A 15,941-nucleotide genomic window follows, 5' to 3' on the forward strand; every position below is an offset into this window, starting at 1 on the left:
GTGTCTCCCTCTCTCTCTGCCCCTAACCCACTTGCACTCTGTCTCTGTCTCTCAAAAATAAATAAATGTTAAAAAATATTAAAAGGAATACATTTAGATTTTTAAAAATTGCTCAAGGACAGGATATGGGAGCTATAGCTTGACGGCACATACTTTTGAAAACACCGGGAAGTTTCAGCAGAACATAAACCGTAGCCGCTAGAAATGCAAACAGTCTCCCATGTTCACCACAAGACCAAGTTTTAGGCTGACAGAAGCGTGAGGCCGAGGTGTCTGGAGTTCGGGGCCTCAGGGTGAGGCGAACCAGGCAGACAGCAGGTCCACACTCTGCCCATGTGGGAGTCACACTGCCGGACCAGCGCGAGCCCAGGAGGAGAGGGCCTGGCATGACGGGTAACTGAAGAGGTGGATGCTTCGCTCTGAACGGAAGGAAAGGCATGTCCAAGTGGCATCTCCGTTTCCTTCAGTTATTCCAAAGGCTGCTACGTGGCTAAGAGAGAGGGCTCATTTGGGACTTGTGCCAAGGTGCATAACCAGGGACCTATTTTATAAGATTCACCTCTGGATTCACATGTAAAGAGATCTTTTCCAATAACTGCAGCTGGCCACACGTGCCATGAGCTGCTCCATAAAGTGGTGGTGACCATCAGCGGGGACACTCCCAGCGATGACTACGGCATCAGGGATGGTCTAAGACTTGGGGTTTCTACAGAGGTGGGAGGTGCACCCATTCTTTCACGGGGCTAATAGCTCTCCAATCTGCCACGTGCACTGCAGAACTAGATGACCCCAGAGGTACTTCTTTTTCCAATGATTCTATTAAAATACAGCTTGGGGTGGCAGCACCTTAAAGCATCATCTGACTTCTCCTAAAGGAGGGGTCACGGTGCTGTGAGCAAAATGAGTGCCACAGTAGCATGTCCTCAGGCTGGGGCACAGGGCAGAGACAGAGTGATTTTCTCCGAGTTCAGGCAAGACAGGGGGACCTCTCACCTGAGTGCCTGCGTGTGGCAGTTTGATATTCTCAGCAGCGGCAGCGACATCAATGGAAGCCCGGACGAGAATGTCCAGGTAGTTCATTTTGGAATATTCCTGTTTGGAGACAAAGTTAGCAAATGCATTAAGGAAGTGAGAGATGTCCTAAGAGACAGCAAATGACTTGCAGGGGACAGCCTCACGGCAGGACCAAACCTCTAGAAACGTGCTGTTCCATAACCTCGAGCGAAGGACAACAGAGGCCTTGCTGTCCAGCCCTCGCAGCGGACAGCTTATGTTCACACAGTTCACGTTCATGCTGCAATTCTGGACAGGACACAAGAGGGGCAGTTAAAATCCAACAGTACAGGGAAGACCTTCCCGCCACCATCTGTCAAACAGTCCCAGCTCTTGAAAAAATACTTACAAGGGTCTGATATTTTCTTTCAGCAAATAAAGAAAATTTTCTGCCATCATCTGTCTGTTTTTCAGCAATTTCCCGTTTCCTTCTTGAGTTGTGAGACTCCTGAAAAGAAATTATATCCAAACTAGTTCTACTTAATGTAATTCTTAATTCTGGACAGGACACAAGAGGGGCAGTTAAAATCCAACAGTACAGGGAAGACCTTCCCGCCACCATCTGTCAAACAGTCCCAGCTCTTGAAAAAATACTTACAAGGGTCTGATATTTTCTTTCAGCAAATAAAGAAAATTTTCTGCCATCATCTGTCTGTTTTTCAGCAATTTCCCGTTTCCTTCTTGAGTTGTGAGACTCCTGAAAAGAAATTATATCCAAACTAGTTCTACTTAATGTAATTCTTTGTCCCTAGCATACACACCCTTGAGCCCTCCCTCCCAAATAACGCCAAATTCACATAATCAGCAATTAACATCTGCCCGTCTCCTGTCATCAAAGGCACAGAAATAATTTAAGTGTAAAATCCACAAATGTTCCGATCTCATTGCGAGTTTATTGACTAAGGTCATTTATTCCCACTCTGACTTCAAAACTCAGGCAAAGAAAAAGAGGCTTTCTATGTTCTTCTGTCTCCTCACCAGACTGAGTACCCTGAGTTCAGGCATCAGATTTCACTGCTTTATCTTTAGCACCCAGCTCAGTAACTAATGTATGGTACAAAATCAGCACATCTTGAATAAATAAATGACACTGAAGAACAAGGAAAAAAGCAAAAGAACTAGTCAGTGACTTATTCAAAGTAGAGTACTGAAAAGTAAGCCATGTAAGAATTCTGTTTGAAAATAGCATTTTCCTTAAGACAGGATTAAGAGTAATGGGCCATCTTGGGTTTCTTTTTTTTTTTTTTTTTTTTTTTTATTTTAGAGAGAGAGTGATCTGGGGAGAGGGACACAGAGGGAGAAAGACAGAATCTTAAGCAGGCTCCACTCTCGGCGCACAGCCCAACATGAGGCTCGATCTCACAACCCTGGGATCATGACCTGAGCCAAAATCAAGAGACGCTCAACTAACTGAACCACCCAGGCACCCCTGGACCATCTTGTTTTTCAAAGTTGATGAACAGAGGGTACTTCTATAAGCCACCAACTGTTCACACTAGTCATACCCGAGTCACTTTACAACTTAAAAGAAACAGACATGCAATAACAAAGCAGATCCTCCAACTGGAGCATAGATGATAAACCTGTTATGTGCACCAGTACTGAGCAGTTAAGAACACAGGCTCTGAAAACAGGCGGAGCTGAGCTTGAATGCAGAATCTGCCTCTTAGCTGCCGAGCTGATTCTTAAAACGTTAATCTCTCTGAACCTCAGTTTCCTCATCTATGAAGTGGTAGGGAGGAAAAAAATTCCTTAAAGGAAGGGAATGAAATGAGAAAAAGCAAATAAAATGCTTAGCACAGTGTCTGAGACACAATAAAGACTCAATTAAGTATTTACTATTTTAAAAAATAAGAATGAAAGCTCTGAAGGTCACTTGCTAAGGTGCTAATATCCTTTGTAATGAGTTTGGTTCTCCCGGGAGTTAACACTGGCTGGCCAACCCCCAGAAGCATATCCTAGTCCTCTTTATAGGTCATACTGGGCTGCAAAACTCCAGGAAGCGTCATTTCCTTCAACAAGTGCTGAATGACCCTGCCATAACGATCACTAATCAGCAGCAACCCTCAGCCTGACTTGGATACTCAACTGTAACAGAGAAACTGACACCAGAGAAAAAGTCAACATGCCACTATGTCAGTTTCCTAAGAAAAAAGATGATTTTCCCCTCAAAGGTTAGCTTCCCTATTTACATCGATGGAGACAGGAGATAAATCCATCAACATACCTTTAGTTTCAGGGAGTTTATTTCACTTGGCGGCTCACAAGCTATCTTTTCCAAGCCTTTAGATTCTACTTTCACCAAATAAAGCAACCATTTGCCATTGCTAATTTCTTTTGGCCACTGGATATTCAAGGTTGCTGTGCCGAGGTTTTTAAGAGGTTTACCCAAGTTAATAACCTGTTAGAAAATAATACGTATTATATATCTCAGTGTAATTCTCTCAACATAAAATTAAGTAGCAGCTCCTGTTGCCAAGGGGAAAAACAAAAACCCCAAAATATCTGGCATAATCCTACAGTGAAAGTATAGGCTCCAAAAATTGAGACTACCGATATGGGGTCCAAAACAGAGATTGATGCCTAGAAAAGGTAAAGAGAAATGATTGCTCATTCCCACCCAGGAACTAGCGTGTGCAACAGCATCTGTGGTGCAGATACGCCACACCCTCAACACACTCAGGGGAAGTCACCAATAACCTGCTTCTGGGAAGCCCCTCCCACTGTAAACATGAAGCAGCCTCTGTCCTCTACTACCCAGGGGAGGCTTGGGTAACAACGCAGAGTCTGAGTAAAAACCATTATGACAGCCGTGAATCAGGAGTCCAAGCTGGGGACACAGTAACTTCCCGCAGCAGAAGCCGAAAGAGGCACGAGTTCTCTTTGTCTGTGCGCGGGGACAGCTGCGGAGCCCAGAGACGTGGCTCTCAGCCACCCCTGCGCAGGCATCATCACGGCCACCGCCATCACCTGTCACAGCTGTGTCTATGATGCTGAGACACACACACACACACACAACAGAATTCAACCCCTTCATCCTGCTGGGGCCAGGGGTGGGCACATTCTTGCCATCTCAGACCCAAATCCACGGATGAGGTATGAGCCACCTCTGTCCTACGCGTTTCTGTTCATCCAACCAGACTTAGAGGCACTGTGTGACTCCTATTTTGAAATGCTTCAGAGCAATCAGTAGTCTTCCTTACTGGCACTGGGCTTGTGAAATGTTAGGGAACATTAGCCACACACAGTAAGAAAGATGTCCTTATGGTGGAGGAAGAAATGAGTCATAACACAATCTAAAGCCAGATATGAAGTGCTTTGAGATTTTTGTTTTACAGACAGACTCTGGGGAGGGGCGAGGTGTTCCTTGGTCTCTACACCACTTACACATTAAAACTCTCTAACAGGAAAATGGCCAAACTGAACTGGATTTTGAAAGTCCTATGTTGAATAGACGGTTGTGTTCTTCATTGTGGAGGATAAAACTTTTACCGTAAGCCAGTCTGTTGCTTAAAAATTGGTGAACTCACTTTTAACAGAGCATTTATCATGCTTATTTATTAATATTGCTTAATATTGATATTACATACTAAAATCCATATCCACATTTATTAAAATTACATCACATATCACCATATATAGTATATGTTAGCTTTTAGTATATATAATACGGAAGACCAACTGCTTCAACTCACCCTGAACTCATACTCTATTAAACTTCCCACCTCATCTTCAGATTTCATAGCTTGCTCACCAACAACTGTTCCTCCAAAATACACCTGGGAAGGTTTAGCAACTCTGTTAAATTAAAAAACACCAGTTTTAGCAGGATTGTAAACGGTTCTTTTAAACACTGATTTGTTATGCTAAACACAAACACTTACCCAGAGACCGATAAAAGCAGTTCAATAACCACTTTTGCTGTAGCTGTAATTGAAGCCAAATTATCTTGATTGCTTGTTCTGAAAATGAAAAGGAAACAATAGGGTTTCATTTTAACCGTCAGTTTTCTCATTACAATTACACTTCTTTTAGGAGTTCGAGCAGAGCTGGTTCTTTGGCTGTGCTTTCATGAAATAATTCTGAATGGAAAGGTTGAAGAAACGCTTACGTTTCCAGCTTCAGATTAATATCCAGATCTGTGGTGTCAAAGGTAACCTCAGTTGTACTTAAAATCAAATAAAAAGTCACCTAAACAAATAGAAAGACATGTTACCAGAGATCAAGCATGTCAACACTGTAATGGCATGTAAAACAGTACAATACAGTATGTAAAGGCATCACCTACACTGGAATTTCTTTTAAAAGGATTTCCAAGTTCACAGTCTGCTTGTGAGCCGTTCTGATTGGCAACACAACTCAACTGTTTCTCCTGTAACAAAAAAACACGAGATCACAATGCATTCACTTGCCACACAGCTCTGGGTGTTTCCTCCTCACAGCTCTCCAAAAACACTTACAGGGAAAGCCCTCAATTCTCTGTAGGCCGAGTAAGTCAGAGTGTCCGGAAAAGTTGCAATGAGTTTAGCTTCATGAGCGTCATCGCCGTCTTTTGTGGGGTTCCTTGGATTGGAAGGGCTGTTTGTCACTGTGATTTCTAAAGCAATGTCCTTCTGGTCTTTTAGAACTAGTTCTGGGACACCTTTTTGACTATTAAAAAAACAATGCAAAAAAAAAACAAAAACAAAAAACAAGAAAAATGACAGAGCCCTCAGTACATTTTCAGTAACCCACTGCAAAGCAGTCATTTTTGCTAGGATGACAGAGAGATTCTTACATTGGTAAATAAGAAAATTTGTCTTGATTTCCTTCCCGGGTACAAAATTTATATTCTAGTTTAAGGTTGCTGTTACATACATTGTCGGCTCCACATCCCTCTTTTAAGAAGTGCACCTGTAGGAAAACAAAACCATTGTAATTTATGCCATTTAGGACCCTCCACAGTGACTGGCTGTTTCCGCACAGTCCTTTCCCTGTGTGACAGTTACCACAGCACAAGCTTCAAAGGTACTTTGCCATGCATCCAACGCCCACTCTGGGCTTTAACAGAACCACGCTTTAAGAACACTTTGGCCATGGCATTGAGGTGTAGTAAAGAGCGTGAGCCCTGCAGCCACACAGGTCCATGTTCAATCCTGGCTCTGCCACTCACTTAGCCATGTGGCTTGGGGGAAGTCACTTAACCTTTCAGAGGCTAAGTTTCACCTTAGGTAATATGGGGATACCACCACCCTACTTGCTAGGGATACTGTAAGAATTACCAACGATAATGATGATGCTAACACATGACTACATATTTTAACTCAATCCTCACAACAGACTTAAGAGGATATTGTTATGGGCTCCACTGTACAAATGAGGAAACAGAGTTTAAGATCAGGAAAGCAAATGTACAGTGCTAACGGGTGCTCAAGAATCACACTGATAAACAGGAAAACAGTCTCCCTGCCTGTTATGTTTAACTGGACTACAGAGCTAGGAATAGACACAAGAAACATTCACGTGATGATAACATCCAAAGTCTACGAAAAAGTATACGGTAGTGTAAGGAACCGCACTTTGTGACAATGAAGACTGGCAACGTGTAGACTGAAGCAGGTCTCCCTGCTGAAAGGCTTCACCCGTGGGCCACCAGAACCAAGAGCCTCAGAGTGGATGCTCCAGCACCAACTGGATTACGACAGCAAGTGCACAATGACAGACCAAGATCCCACAGCTCTCCAGCCTAACCCTGTATGGCCACCACTCTAAGCCCTAACAAATAGACCCCACCTCATATGAGGCATACGGCAAGCCACGTTAATTTTTCTTCCCAAGATTACATAGGCTAGGCTACATTAGCCACTAGATGACTATTTTATGGCTAATCTTTTTCTGCCTTGCTGAATTGTTATATGCCTTGACTTTTTTTGAGTTTATTTTTGTATTTATTTTTTGAGAGAGAGAGAGAGAGCACGTGCACGTGCGAGCAAGCTCAGAGGGAGGGGCGGAGACAGAGGGAGACGGAGAATCCCAAGCAGGCTCAACAGGGCTCGAACCCATGAACCGTGAGATCAATGACTGGAGTGGAAACCAAGAGACGCTTAACCAACTGAGCCACCCAGGTGCCCCTGTGGTGCTTGATTTTAATGTTCAGACTAACAAGTTTGTTTTCTACATTTTAATGTTCTCAATGGTAAAACACAATGTATTTTTCTTTGTACATACGGCTACAAGAGAAACTTGAAGTGAGAGTAAGTTCTGCCAATTATAGTCTCAGTAAGTTCCAGTGGCCAAAAATTATTCAGAACAATACTCTGGTTCCAAATTGTATTCCATATGTTTCTATTCTCACTATTAATTTGGGAAACAAATCTCAACCAAACTTTGCATATATTAAAAAGCTTTACTTAATACAAAGGAATAGATTTTAAAGCAAATCACTAGTCATACTGCCTTCAAAGACATGTGATGTAACATAATAACACGGCAAAAGCTTTGGCCATACAAAAATCAGGAAGACTTACATCTCTATGAACTGTCCTGGGTTCGTTTGAATTCAGAATCGGAAGAATTTCTGGAAGTGAATTCACTCTCCTCCGTGTGGTTGGCTCCTGGATCTCTACTGAAGCAGTTATGGGAATGGGGCGTAGTTTATCTCTGATATTTTCCTGAAAAGTATGCAGAGTTAAGCATGGTGTCAATGCTCCTGGGCAAACAATGATTTCCTTTTTTATTATTTTTTATTTTGTTATTATTTTTTAAAGACAGAGAGAGCACAAGTGGGGAAGGGGCAGAGAGAGAGGAAGGCACAGAATCCGAAGCAGGCTCCAGGCTCTGAGCTGTCAGCACAGAGCCCGATGCAGAGTCGAACCCATGAATCATGAGGTCTCTACCTGAGCTGCAGTCGGACACTTCACCAGCTGAGCCCTAAGCACCCGCAATGCTTTCTTTCGTACTGAGTAATAAGCCGCTGGCATAAATTTCAGAAATCTACATATGCCACCATGAAACCCAACTTCTGTCCTAACAGCAGACGTGACTGTCTGTGGGCCTCACCTGCAGCCAGAGGGTCTCCTCCATGCACGCACTCTGCTTCTGCCTGTTCAGAGTTAGCTCTTGAGTGTACTTGGGCTCAGAGCCTTGGTTTCGAAACTGAACTCTCGATGACAGCCCAGATTGTCTTCTCTCCTTTTCCGCCTCAAGTGTACCCAAAATGGCTAGATAAAATGAACAAAATCATATGAACTTTAAGTGCATCCACGTACAGTTCAGCCAGAAGTATGGGGAGTTCCCTTTTGCGTTTAGTTCCTTGCAGAAGAATACTTTTCCCATTGCCCTTGTTGCTCCGCATATTTCCTGATAACGTACATTTTGACTGATTTCTGGTGCTTCAAATCAAGCTGTCCTTTCCTGCCCACTGCTGTTAACAGTTTATTTGAAGTTAAATTTCCATTGAGCCACCTGGGGGAGCTCGAGAATAAGTCAAAACCTCTGAGCAGCATCCAAGGATTTCCGGCTAAATTTCAACAACTCCTAGAGAACTAAAGATAATGGGGGATCCAACACTCCTTAAAGGCAGACACTGATTCCCATTCAGCTGTCTGTTGCTTATGTGGTTCCATGTCTGCATATTAACAAAAGGTCTCTGAACCAGGTCTCCTCAGGTCTGTTGGGAATTCAGAACCTCAAGCCCCAGCCAGACCTAGTTAACCAGAATCTGCATTTTAACAGGACCATCAGGTAGTTCCTACACATGTTAAAGTTTAAGATGCACTGATAAAATGTTGTCCAAATGGGAATAATCGATATTAGAGAAGTCTTTTAATAGGAGACTTTTCACTTAAAAGAATTAAAAGATAAAACATATTCCTTTTAGAAGCTAGAGGGCCCAGCTACTGTATCTCCCACAATCAAAGTTTCCAACCTCCTCGAAGGCACATCCTGTTCCTGATTATCTGTACTAATGGAGCTCAGAGGGCAAGCCAGGATTTGGACGATCAAAATCTCATTTCTTGACCTCAGAATGCACTCTCTGCTGGTTTGCTTGATGTAGCTACTGTGTTTCTTTATGGGACAATATTTAAATAGCTTACATTCATTCATTAATCACTCACTAACCATCAGGCGGAGAAGAAAACCAAAGTGTGTACAGGGCCACAGAAGGCAGCCTCAAGAAACAAAACAAAACAAAACAAAACAAAACTTCTCCAGAAAATGTAGAAAATGAACCACCCATGTTCTAATATTCATGCTGGAGTTCAGAAGAGGCCTCAAAGAGCATCTATTTTAATACCCTTTTCTTGCAGATGAAGAAATGGGACGCCCACAGAGGTAGGAGACTGGCCCAGGATCATACAGTGAGGGACAGAGGCAGCTCCAGCTTCTAAGTCTCTGTCACAAACACACAAGACAACTGCTTGATGAAGGCCTCTTAGATGTCCAGGTTCCCACTTCCTCTAGGCCTCTGCTTCAGTCACTCTCTTCTTCTGCCAGCTGGACCCCTTCCCTCTCCACTTCCCCCTGACTGCCTGGCTAACTCGACTCCTCCTTCAGATCTCAGCGTGGACATCAGTTCCTCCAGGAAGACTTTCCCGGCCTCTCCAGGGGGATCCGACAGTATTCTATTTCCCCAGCCAGTGCAGTTAGCTACTGTGCTGTGATCGCCCGACTGTCTTCCCCAGGCAAAAGCGTACACAGGGACCACATCGGTCTGCCCACCACTGTGTTCCCCAGCAACAGGACAACACCTGATGTAAGTATGATTTTTAGAACAGACGAACGGAAGCGGGAGTGACTGGCACAACACCAACATGCACACCGATGCACACACAGGCATGTGCACAAACAACGTGACGTTATTCTTATGCCGAAACAATAGCCAGTCGGATATGTGAGACCAAAATTTAGAAACACTGACACTTTCAATAGTAATTTCTGCCAAATGGAATGTGCCTCCATTTTAGCCTTGTAGCCTTGACATCATCCATTTATCAATGACCTGTTAACTTCACAATGAACCAGATGAAGGCTCACATGCTGAGTGCCCCTCACAGCAAAAGTAGGGGAGGGTGTGGGTGCATTAAAACCGTTTATCTACCAGGCCCACTCTAACCTTCCCTAACCCTCCAGACAGTTCACATCATCTTAAAATCCTTGCAGGCCACCTTTGCTGCCCTTTTGAGGGGCAAGCCAAGTAGAATACTCATTAAGGCTCAATTATAAATATCTGTATGTATGGAACACCGCATCTGAGGACTATGGAGTTAAAATAGCCTGATCAAACAATAAGCTCACATTCTCAGACACTGGGAACAGATCTGAGATATATCAACTCCTATAGCTTTGTGGAAGTTCTATTTGATTTAGAATTACAGGAAGTACAGGAAATGAAAAACAGGGTCCCTCTAAATGTCTTCACAGAAAAAAGTTCTATCCATATTAGGCCATCGGTAAACACCTGGCTAATGGAGTTGTTCATAAACACTTGGTTAATGGAGTAGTTACTGAATATGAATTGCATACACAGGGCATCAAATGCTGCATGAAAGCTAGAATGAAGTTCGTGACTGTATAGAAATGTTTGATGTGGGAGGAGACGGGGAGTTCTTGAGGAGGTTTCACGTCTGTGGTCAGAGATGTATGGGAAAATGACTGACTGACTGAGAAAGATGTCTCCCCACTTCCTCTCCTCCTCTAGTCAGAGAATTGCAATTTCTCCTGGTCTCTCTAGTCTACTCCACACCCAGAGGTAAAACGCCCGTTATCCAAACAGACAAGTGTGAGGTACTGCATTTGGGTAAAAATAACACAAAAGATACTGAAAGGATGACGGGGTGTGAGAGACCATAGAAGATGTTTTCTTCTCAGTGGGCGCCACGCAAAGAATCGTTTCCAGTACTGAATAAAATACCAGCCACGTCAAAAGGCAAAGGGCACAGGCTATGACACAGCCACAGCAAGCACACTTCAGGCAAAGTCTGCAGATCCCAGCGAGAGAGGCTATGGCGGCAGACAGCCCAGAAGAGGGGCCTAAAGAGATCAGGGAGGTAAAGAAACTGCCTGAGGATGGCTCAAAATATGGAAAGACGGAGGCTTAACATGCAAAAAGGGGGCCTATGACACTGTGAGCTGGGTGGAGACAGACATGTTTGCCAAATCCTGGGACATCATAAGGGATATACCGTTAATAAAGAAACGGAGTAATACTTTAGGTAACAAGGAGGAAACTTAAGAAAGCTCATTAGCTCCAGTAAAAACTGAACGCCACCCTGTCCCTTCAGAAAGCTGCCCCTGGTGGCATGCTACGCCCTCACCGCAGGCCTCTGGGACTACCGCCTGACCCAGGATGGAGGTCACCGTCACTCTTTGTACCTGCTCTTTGGGAAATGGTTTTCTTTCAATTCCCGTGCCCCCGTCTTGCCTCTGGAGCTGCAGCAGGTGGCTTACACCTGAAAACTCATGGCTGTTACTAAAACATAGCACAGAAGGCTTTGGTGACGAGCACTCCTGTTAGAGTACCATTAGCCTTGTCTAATCCTGGGGCAGAAATCCTGTTTGGATTGTAGGGAAAGGGAGCAGAATAATACCTTGTAAATGACAAACAGCTTTCACCATAGCATCTCCTTTGCTCTCACCACAATCCTCTGTAGTAATTCTATTACAGGCATTTTTCTTACTGACAGGAAAATGCAAACTCAAATGTTAAGAGACTTGCTCTGTGCGGCAGGGTCGGCCAGCCTCGGAGCTGGAACCAGGAACAGAGCCCAGGGCTCTGAATTCTCAAGACCGGCCTTCCAGCCTTGCAGGAATCTGCACTCAGGGACACAGCGTGGGTGTTCCAGGCCGTGGAGGCCTCCGGGAGGGGACAAGGGAGTGAAAGAGGCTAAGGCGGCAATTCTGTGTAATGCTCAGGCTGTGGCTCTCACTCTTCTCTAACCACCCCCCACCACCTCACAGCCACAAAACCAATTTTCCACATGGCTCTTCAAAGGCAGAAATGGAGGAAACAGTTGTGGTAGCAAATGACTGCTCTCCCAAGGCATCCTGTCCTAAACCATCTGCTCTGGAAAATCCAAATGAGGACCAAATGGAGTGTTATTCCCTCCTGATTAAAGAGAAGACAACAGATACACTGAACTCCGCAAACACGAATTTATGAACCCAGCTTGGCCACTGCAGTTTTTATTTTTCCGTTATTTATGCAGAACTTTCACCCTGGCAGATAGAAAATACAGAATTTTTAAATGTACTGGGTACTCACATATCGAAGGATTGTAACCTGTGGGTTTGGCAGTATATTCAAAACAGGCCTTCACCTGGAGGCTGTATAAAATCAAACACATATTCCTTAAAAGATCCATTACTACAGCAGAAAAAAACTCCATGTTTCCCAACTCTCAAATACCCCACTGCCCACCGATGAGTAAAATGTTATATATTCACTTGAGAATCCCTGTCCCCTTTGCCCATTTCTGTCTACCCTTGCCTATGGCTCCCCAGGGCAATCGGGTCATCATAAAGCAGGGCTGTGAAACTGAGGAGGTCATGGGGACCTGGGTGGCTCAGTCGGTTAAGCGTCCGACTCTTAATTTTGGCTGAGGTCATATCTCACAGTTCGTGAGATCAAGCCCCACATCAGGTTCAGCTTGGGATTGTTTCTCTCCCTCTCTGCCTCTCCCCTGCTCATGCTCACTCTTAAAATTAAGAAACTTAAAAAAACAAAAAACAAAAAACAAAAACACAACACTAAGGAGGTTACATACACAAAGCCAAAGCTCTCACCATATCCCACTAGGTGCCCCACAGAACATTTTCTGGCGGAGATCAATCGTGTTCGGTGTTACGGTGAGGGTTTTCTGAATATTAATCACAGGCCGGGACCTGAAAACAAAGGAATAAAAAAACACAGGCTTAGCCTTTTGCTACCTTGAGTGGGAGATGAATTTACATGCTATCAGCTGCCCTACAACATCTTAAAAACCAGAAGGGGAAAAAAATGTTCCCCACTGCCAAAGAAAGTAACAGATACCACTGAAAACCTGATGACACAATTTTTTTTAAGTTTTAAACATAACATTTTATAATTATAAAATGTTTTATAGTTTTAGCAGAGTTTTTAAATGGTAAGTAATATGTGTGATATGTAAAAGTTCTAGAATTTTCAGGTAAGTGTTAGGTCTCTGTCCCCATCCAAACCCCCAAGTGGCCTGGTATGTATGTCCTTCCAGAAACCTATTTGGTCTTTGTGTTTCTGTTAAAAATATTACCTAAAGTTAAATATAGAAACATACATATGCTTTTCTTCAATGGGAGCTTTACTTGCTTCTTGTTCTGAATGTTGCTTTTTCTAACATTTCAGAGGCCTTCTCCTATCTATGCATAGATCTAGTTTACGGTTTCTCGCAGCTGGTGGTGTTGCTTTGTCCCCACACAACATCATTTATTTAACCAGTCCCTAATGGGTAGACATTTGATGCTGTTTTTAGGTTTCCGGCTCTGACAAACATCCTTGTACCTGCTTCTCGGCACATGTTTGAATTTACCTGTAGGATAAACTCCTAGTGGAACTTCTGAGTCAAAGAATATGGACATGTTTTAAATTTGCCAAAATACGTTCAAAAAGGTTAAAACCCCATATACACCCAACACCTGGGATGCAATCAGGGTTTCTACATACATGAATTGTATTATTACAGGCAATCCTTAGCTCTCGGATATCCATCCTAAAACACTTGCCCTTCCTTGCTCCCATCCCCAGACTCAAGCCTTTGTCCTCTTGCCACCAGAATGGATCACAACTTTTCTGCCCCAACAGTATCTCTGTAAGCAGAAACTTCAAGCCCTTTGCCTTTTTTCTGCCCTGCCTTAACCCCAACCTCGCAAATGCTCAAGAAGCTGTAATCCCACACCTTTGGTCCTTCTCACCATATGAAAACATCCTTGCTCTCCCTTCCATCTTCTCCCCTACTCCCCACAGCCAGTGGGGTCACCCCCAGCCCACATCCTGAGCTCTGCCGCATGTACAAGAAATCCAACTAGACGGTGGCTGGGAGTGTAAGTGGATGGGGAGACAGACCCCTCGCATCTCCATCACTCCTCAGCCAGAACTCAGAATGGGTTCCATGGTTTTATTACCACATGGATCCAGTTAGACTGACTTCAGCAGTCTTCTGGTAACCTAGCCGTCTTGGGTAAGACGTTTGATAAGCATTCCAAATCCCTTACAGGTAACTGGAACTTCTGGACTCCATCTATCGGTAGGCTAGAAAAGGCATGAGAACATTCGTGGGCAAGGTGGAAGCCTATACAAAAGGACAAATGCTGCCCACATTCTCATTTGTAGATTTCCTTTTATCTCAATTATTTACCTTTCTATTGTTATTTCAGACAGCTGCTGGTTTCTAAGATGTTAGATATATTTCCAATTAAATTCTAGATATATTTCTAATTAAAGTTTTGAGAGCATATTTAAGAGACAAAAATCCACAAAATCTTATAACCAATTGCTACAGATGCAAGAGTATTTCATGTAGGATAGTATTAAAGCTTTAATGTGACATAAATATCAGAAGGATATATTTTAACATACCTTCTGCCTAAAACATTTTTATTTTTTAAAGTTTATTTATTTATTTTGTAATGTTTATTATTTATTTTTGAGAGAGAGAGAAAGAGCATGAGCAGGGGAAGGGCAGAGAGAGAGGGAGACACAGAATCTGAAGCAGGCTCCAGGCTCTGAGCTGTCAGCCCAGAGCCCGACCAGAGGCTCGAACTCACAGATTGCAAGATCATGACCTGAGCCAAAGTCAGATGCTCAACCGAGCCACCCAGGTGACCCGAAATAAATGATTTTTAATGCTGATTCTCAACAGTGGAAAGGGGGACTCAAGCAAAGGTGATGGGCAAACTACTGTAGCCCTTCTGGAGGTCATTTTGGTGAATCTGAATCCAAGTCTGAAAACACATATGCCCTTTGACTTTTGAAATTCACTTTTAGGAATTTATCATAAGGAAATAATTCAGGACATGAACAAAAGTCAAGATTTTACCAGCTTCGTGTATCATCAAAAACAAACCTGGAAAGCAACATAAATATCCAATGACAGTATGGCGGTTCTTAACTAAATTAGGACCCAGCCATGTGATGCCTTATAGGCAGCCATAAACTTCATTTCAGAAAAGTGCTCAACGAAAGGGGAAAAAACACCTGTACATTATAAACTCGCTTACATGGAAGAAGTCCACTGATGCATTACAAACTGACAAAAGCAGGTTATAAAACAATATGTACGTTATGATCTCGGTTTTGTTAAATATACATGTACGTTCATAGCAAACAAAGGACTAAAAGGATGTAAACCAAGATTTTGGAGCTTACTAATGGATATTAAATACAGGGGATGCTTATTTCCTCCCTTATAAGCTTTGTCCTGTCAAATTTTATGTTTCAGTTTTTACCAAAATATAAGGTTTTAAAAATATTTATGAAGTAGAATTTTCACCAATTCTGACTTTTCCCTCAATTCAAAATTAGCAAGATTTTACAAAACATGTCTTGTCACATTGTTATACCACTGTCAAAAGAAAAATCTTCAAAATTCATACAAGCTTTTGACTTTGAAATTCAGGTATTACAATTTTCAATTAAAAGGGTCAAAATCTGAGTGTAACCAGATTACTGAACATGCTTCACTGAAGTCAGAGATTGCATACCTGAACACAGTTACTGAGTCTGAGAGTGAACCAACAGCAACATCAGGGTAGGAATTTCTATCAAGGTCCATATTTCCAGCAATTGAATATCCAAAATAAGGTGTTTTACCCTCGAGAATCTGAAATGAACAAGGCATCAGGATGAACGACTGGCCCACCAAAACGAGCTTCTCTGTGCTTTCAAAAAGCCACAT

At 43.0% G+C, this 15,941-nt stretch overlaps 1 protein-coding gene across 1 annotated transcript in view; it reads right to left on the minus strand.

Moving 5' to 3' along the window:
• ITGA6 (integrin subunit alpha 6) overlaps positions 1–15,941 on the minus strand; it is a 77,100-nt gene that overhangs the window by 12,983 nt on the left and 48,176 nt on the right. The window contains exons 9-23 of the mRNA XM_058713952.1: positions 15,748–15,866; positions 12,817–12,915; positions 12,296–12,357; positions 8,092–8,252; positions 7,560–7,703; positions 5,831–5,946; positions 5,514–5,703; positions 5,342–5,425; positions 5,165–5,244; positions 4,938–5,015; positions 4,749–4,851; positions 3,281–3,454; positions 1,652–1,750; positions 1,192–1,302; positions 994–1,092 (exon numbers count right to left, since the gene is read on the minus strand). Coding sequence (XP_058569935.1) covers positions 994–1,092; positions 1,192–1,302; positions 1,652–1,750; positions 3,281–3,454; positions 4,749–4,851; positions 4,938–5,015; positions 5,165–5,244; positions 5,342–5,425; positions 5,514–5,703; positions 5,831–5,946; positions 7,560–7,703; positions 8,092–8,252; positions 12,296–12,357; positions 12,817–12,915; positions 15,748–15,866 — 1,719 coding nt within the window. The remainder of the gene's footprint in view (positions 1–993; positions 1,093–1,191; positions 1,303–1,651; positions 1,751–3,280; positions 3,455–4,748; positions 4,852–4,937; positions 5,016–5,164; positions 5,245–5,341; positions 5,426–5,513; positions 5,704–5,830; positions 5,947–7,559; positions 7,704–8,091; positions 8,253–12,295; positions 12,358–12,816; positions 12,916–15,747; positions 15,867–15,941) is intronic.

Source organism: Neofelis nebulosa, chromosome 2, assembly GCF_028018385.1.
Source record: "Neofelis nebulosa isolate mNeoNeb1 chromosome 2, mNeoNeb1.pri, whole genome shotgun sequence".
Taxonomy (NCBI): Eukaryota; Metazoa; Chordata; class Mammalia; order Carnivora; family Felidae; genus Neofelis; species Neofelis nebulosa.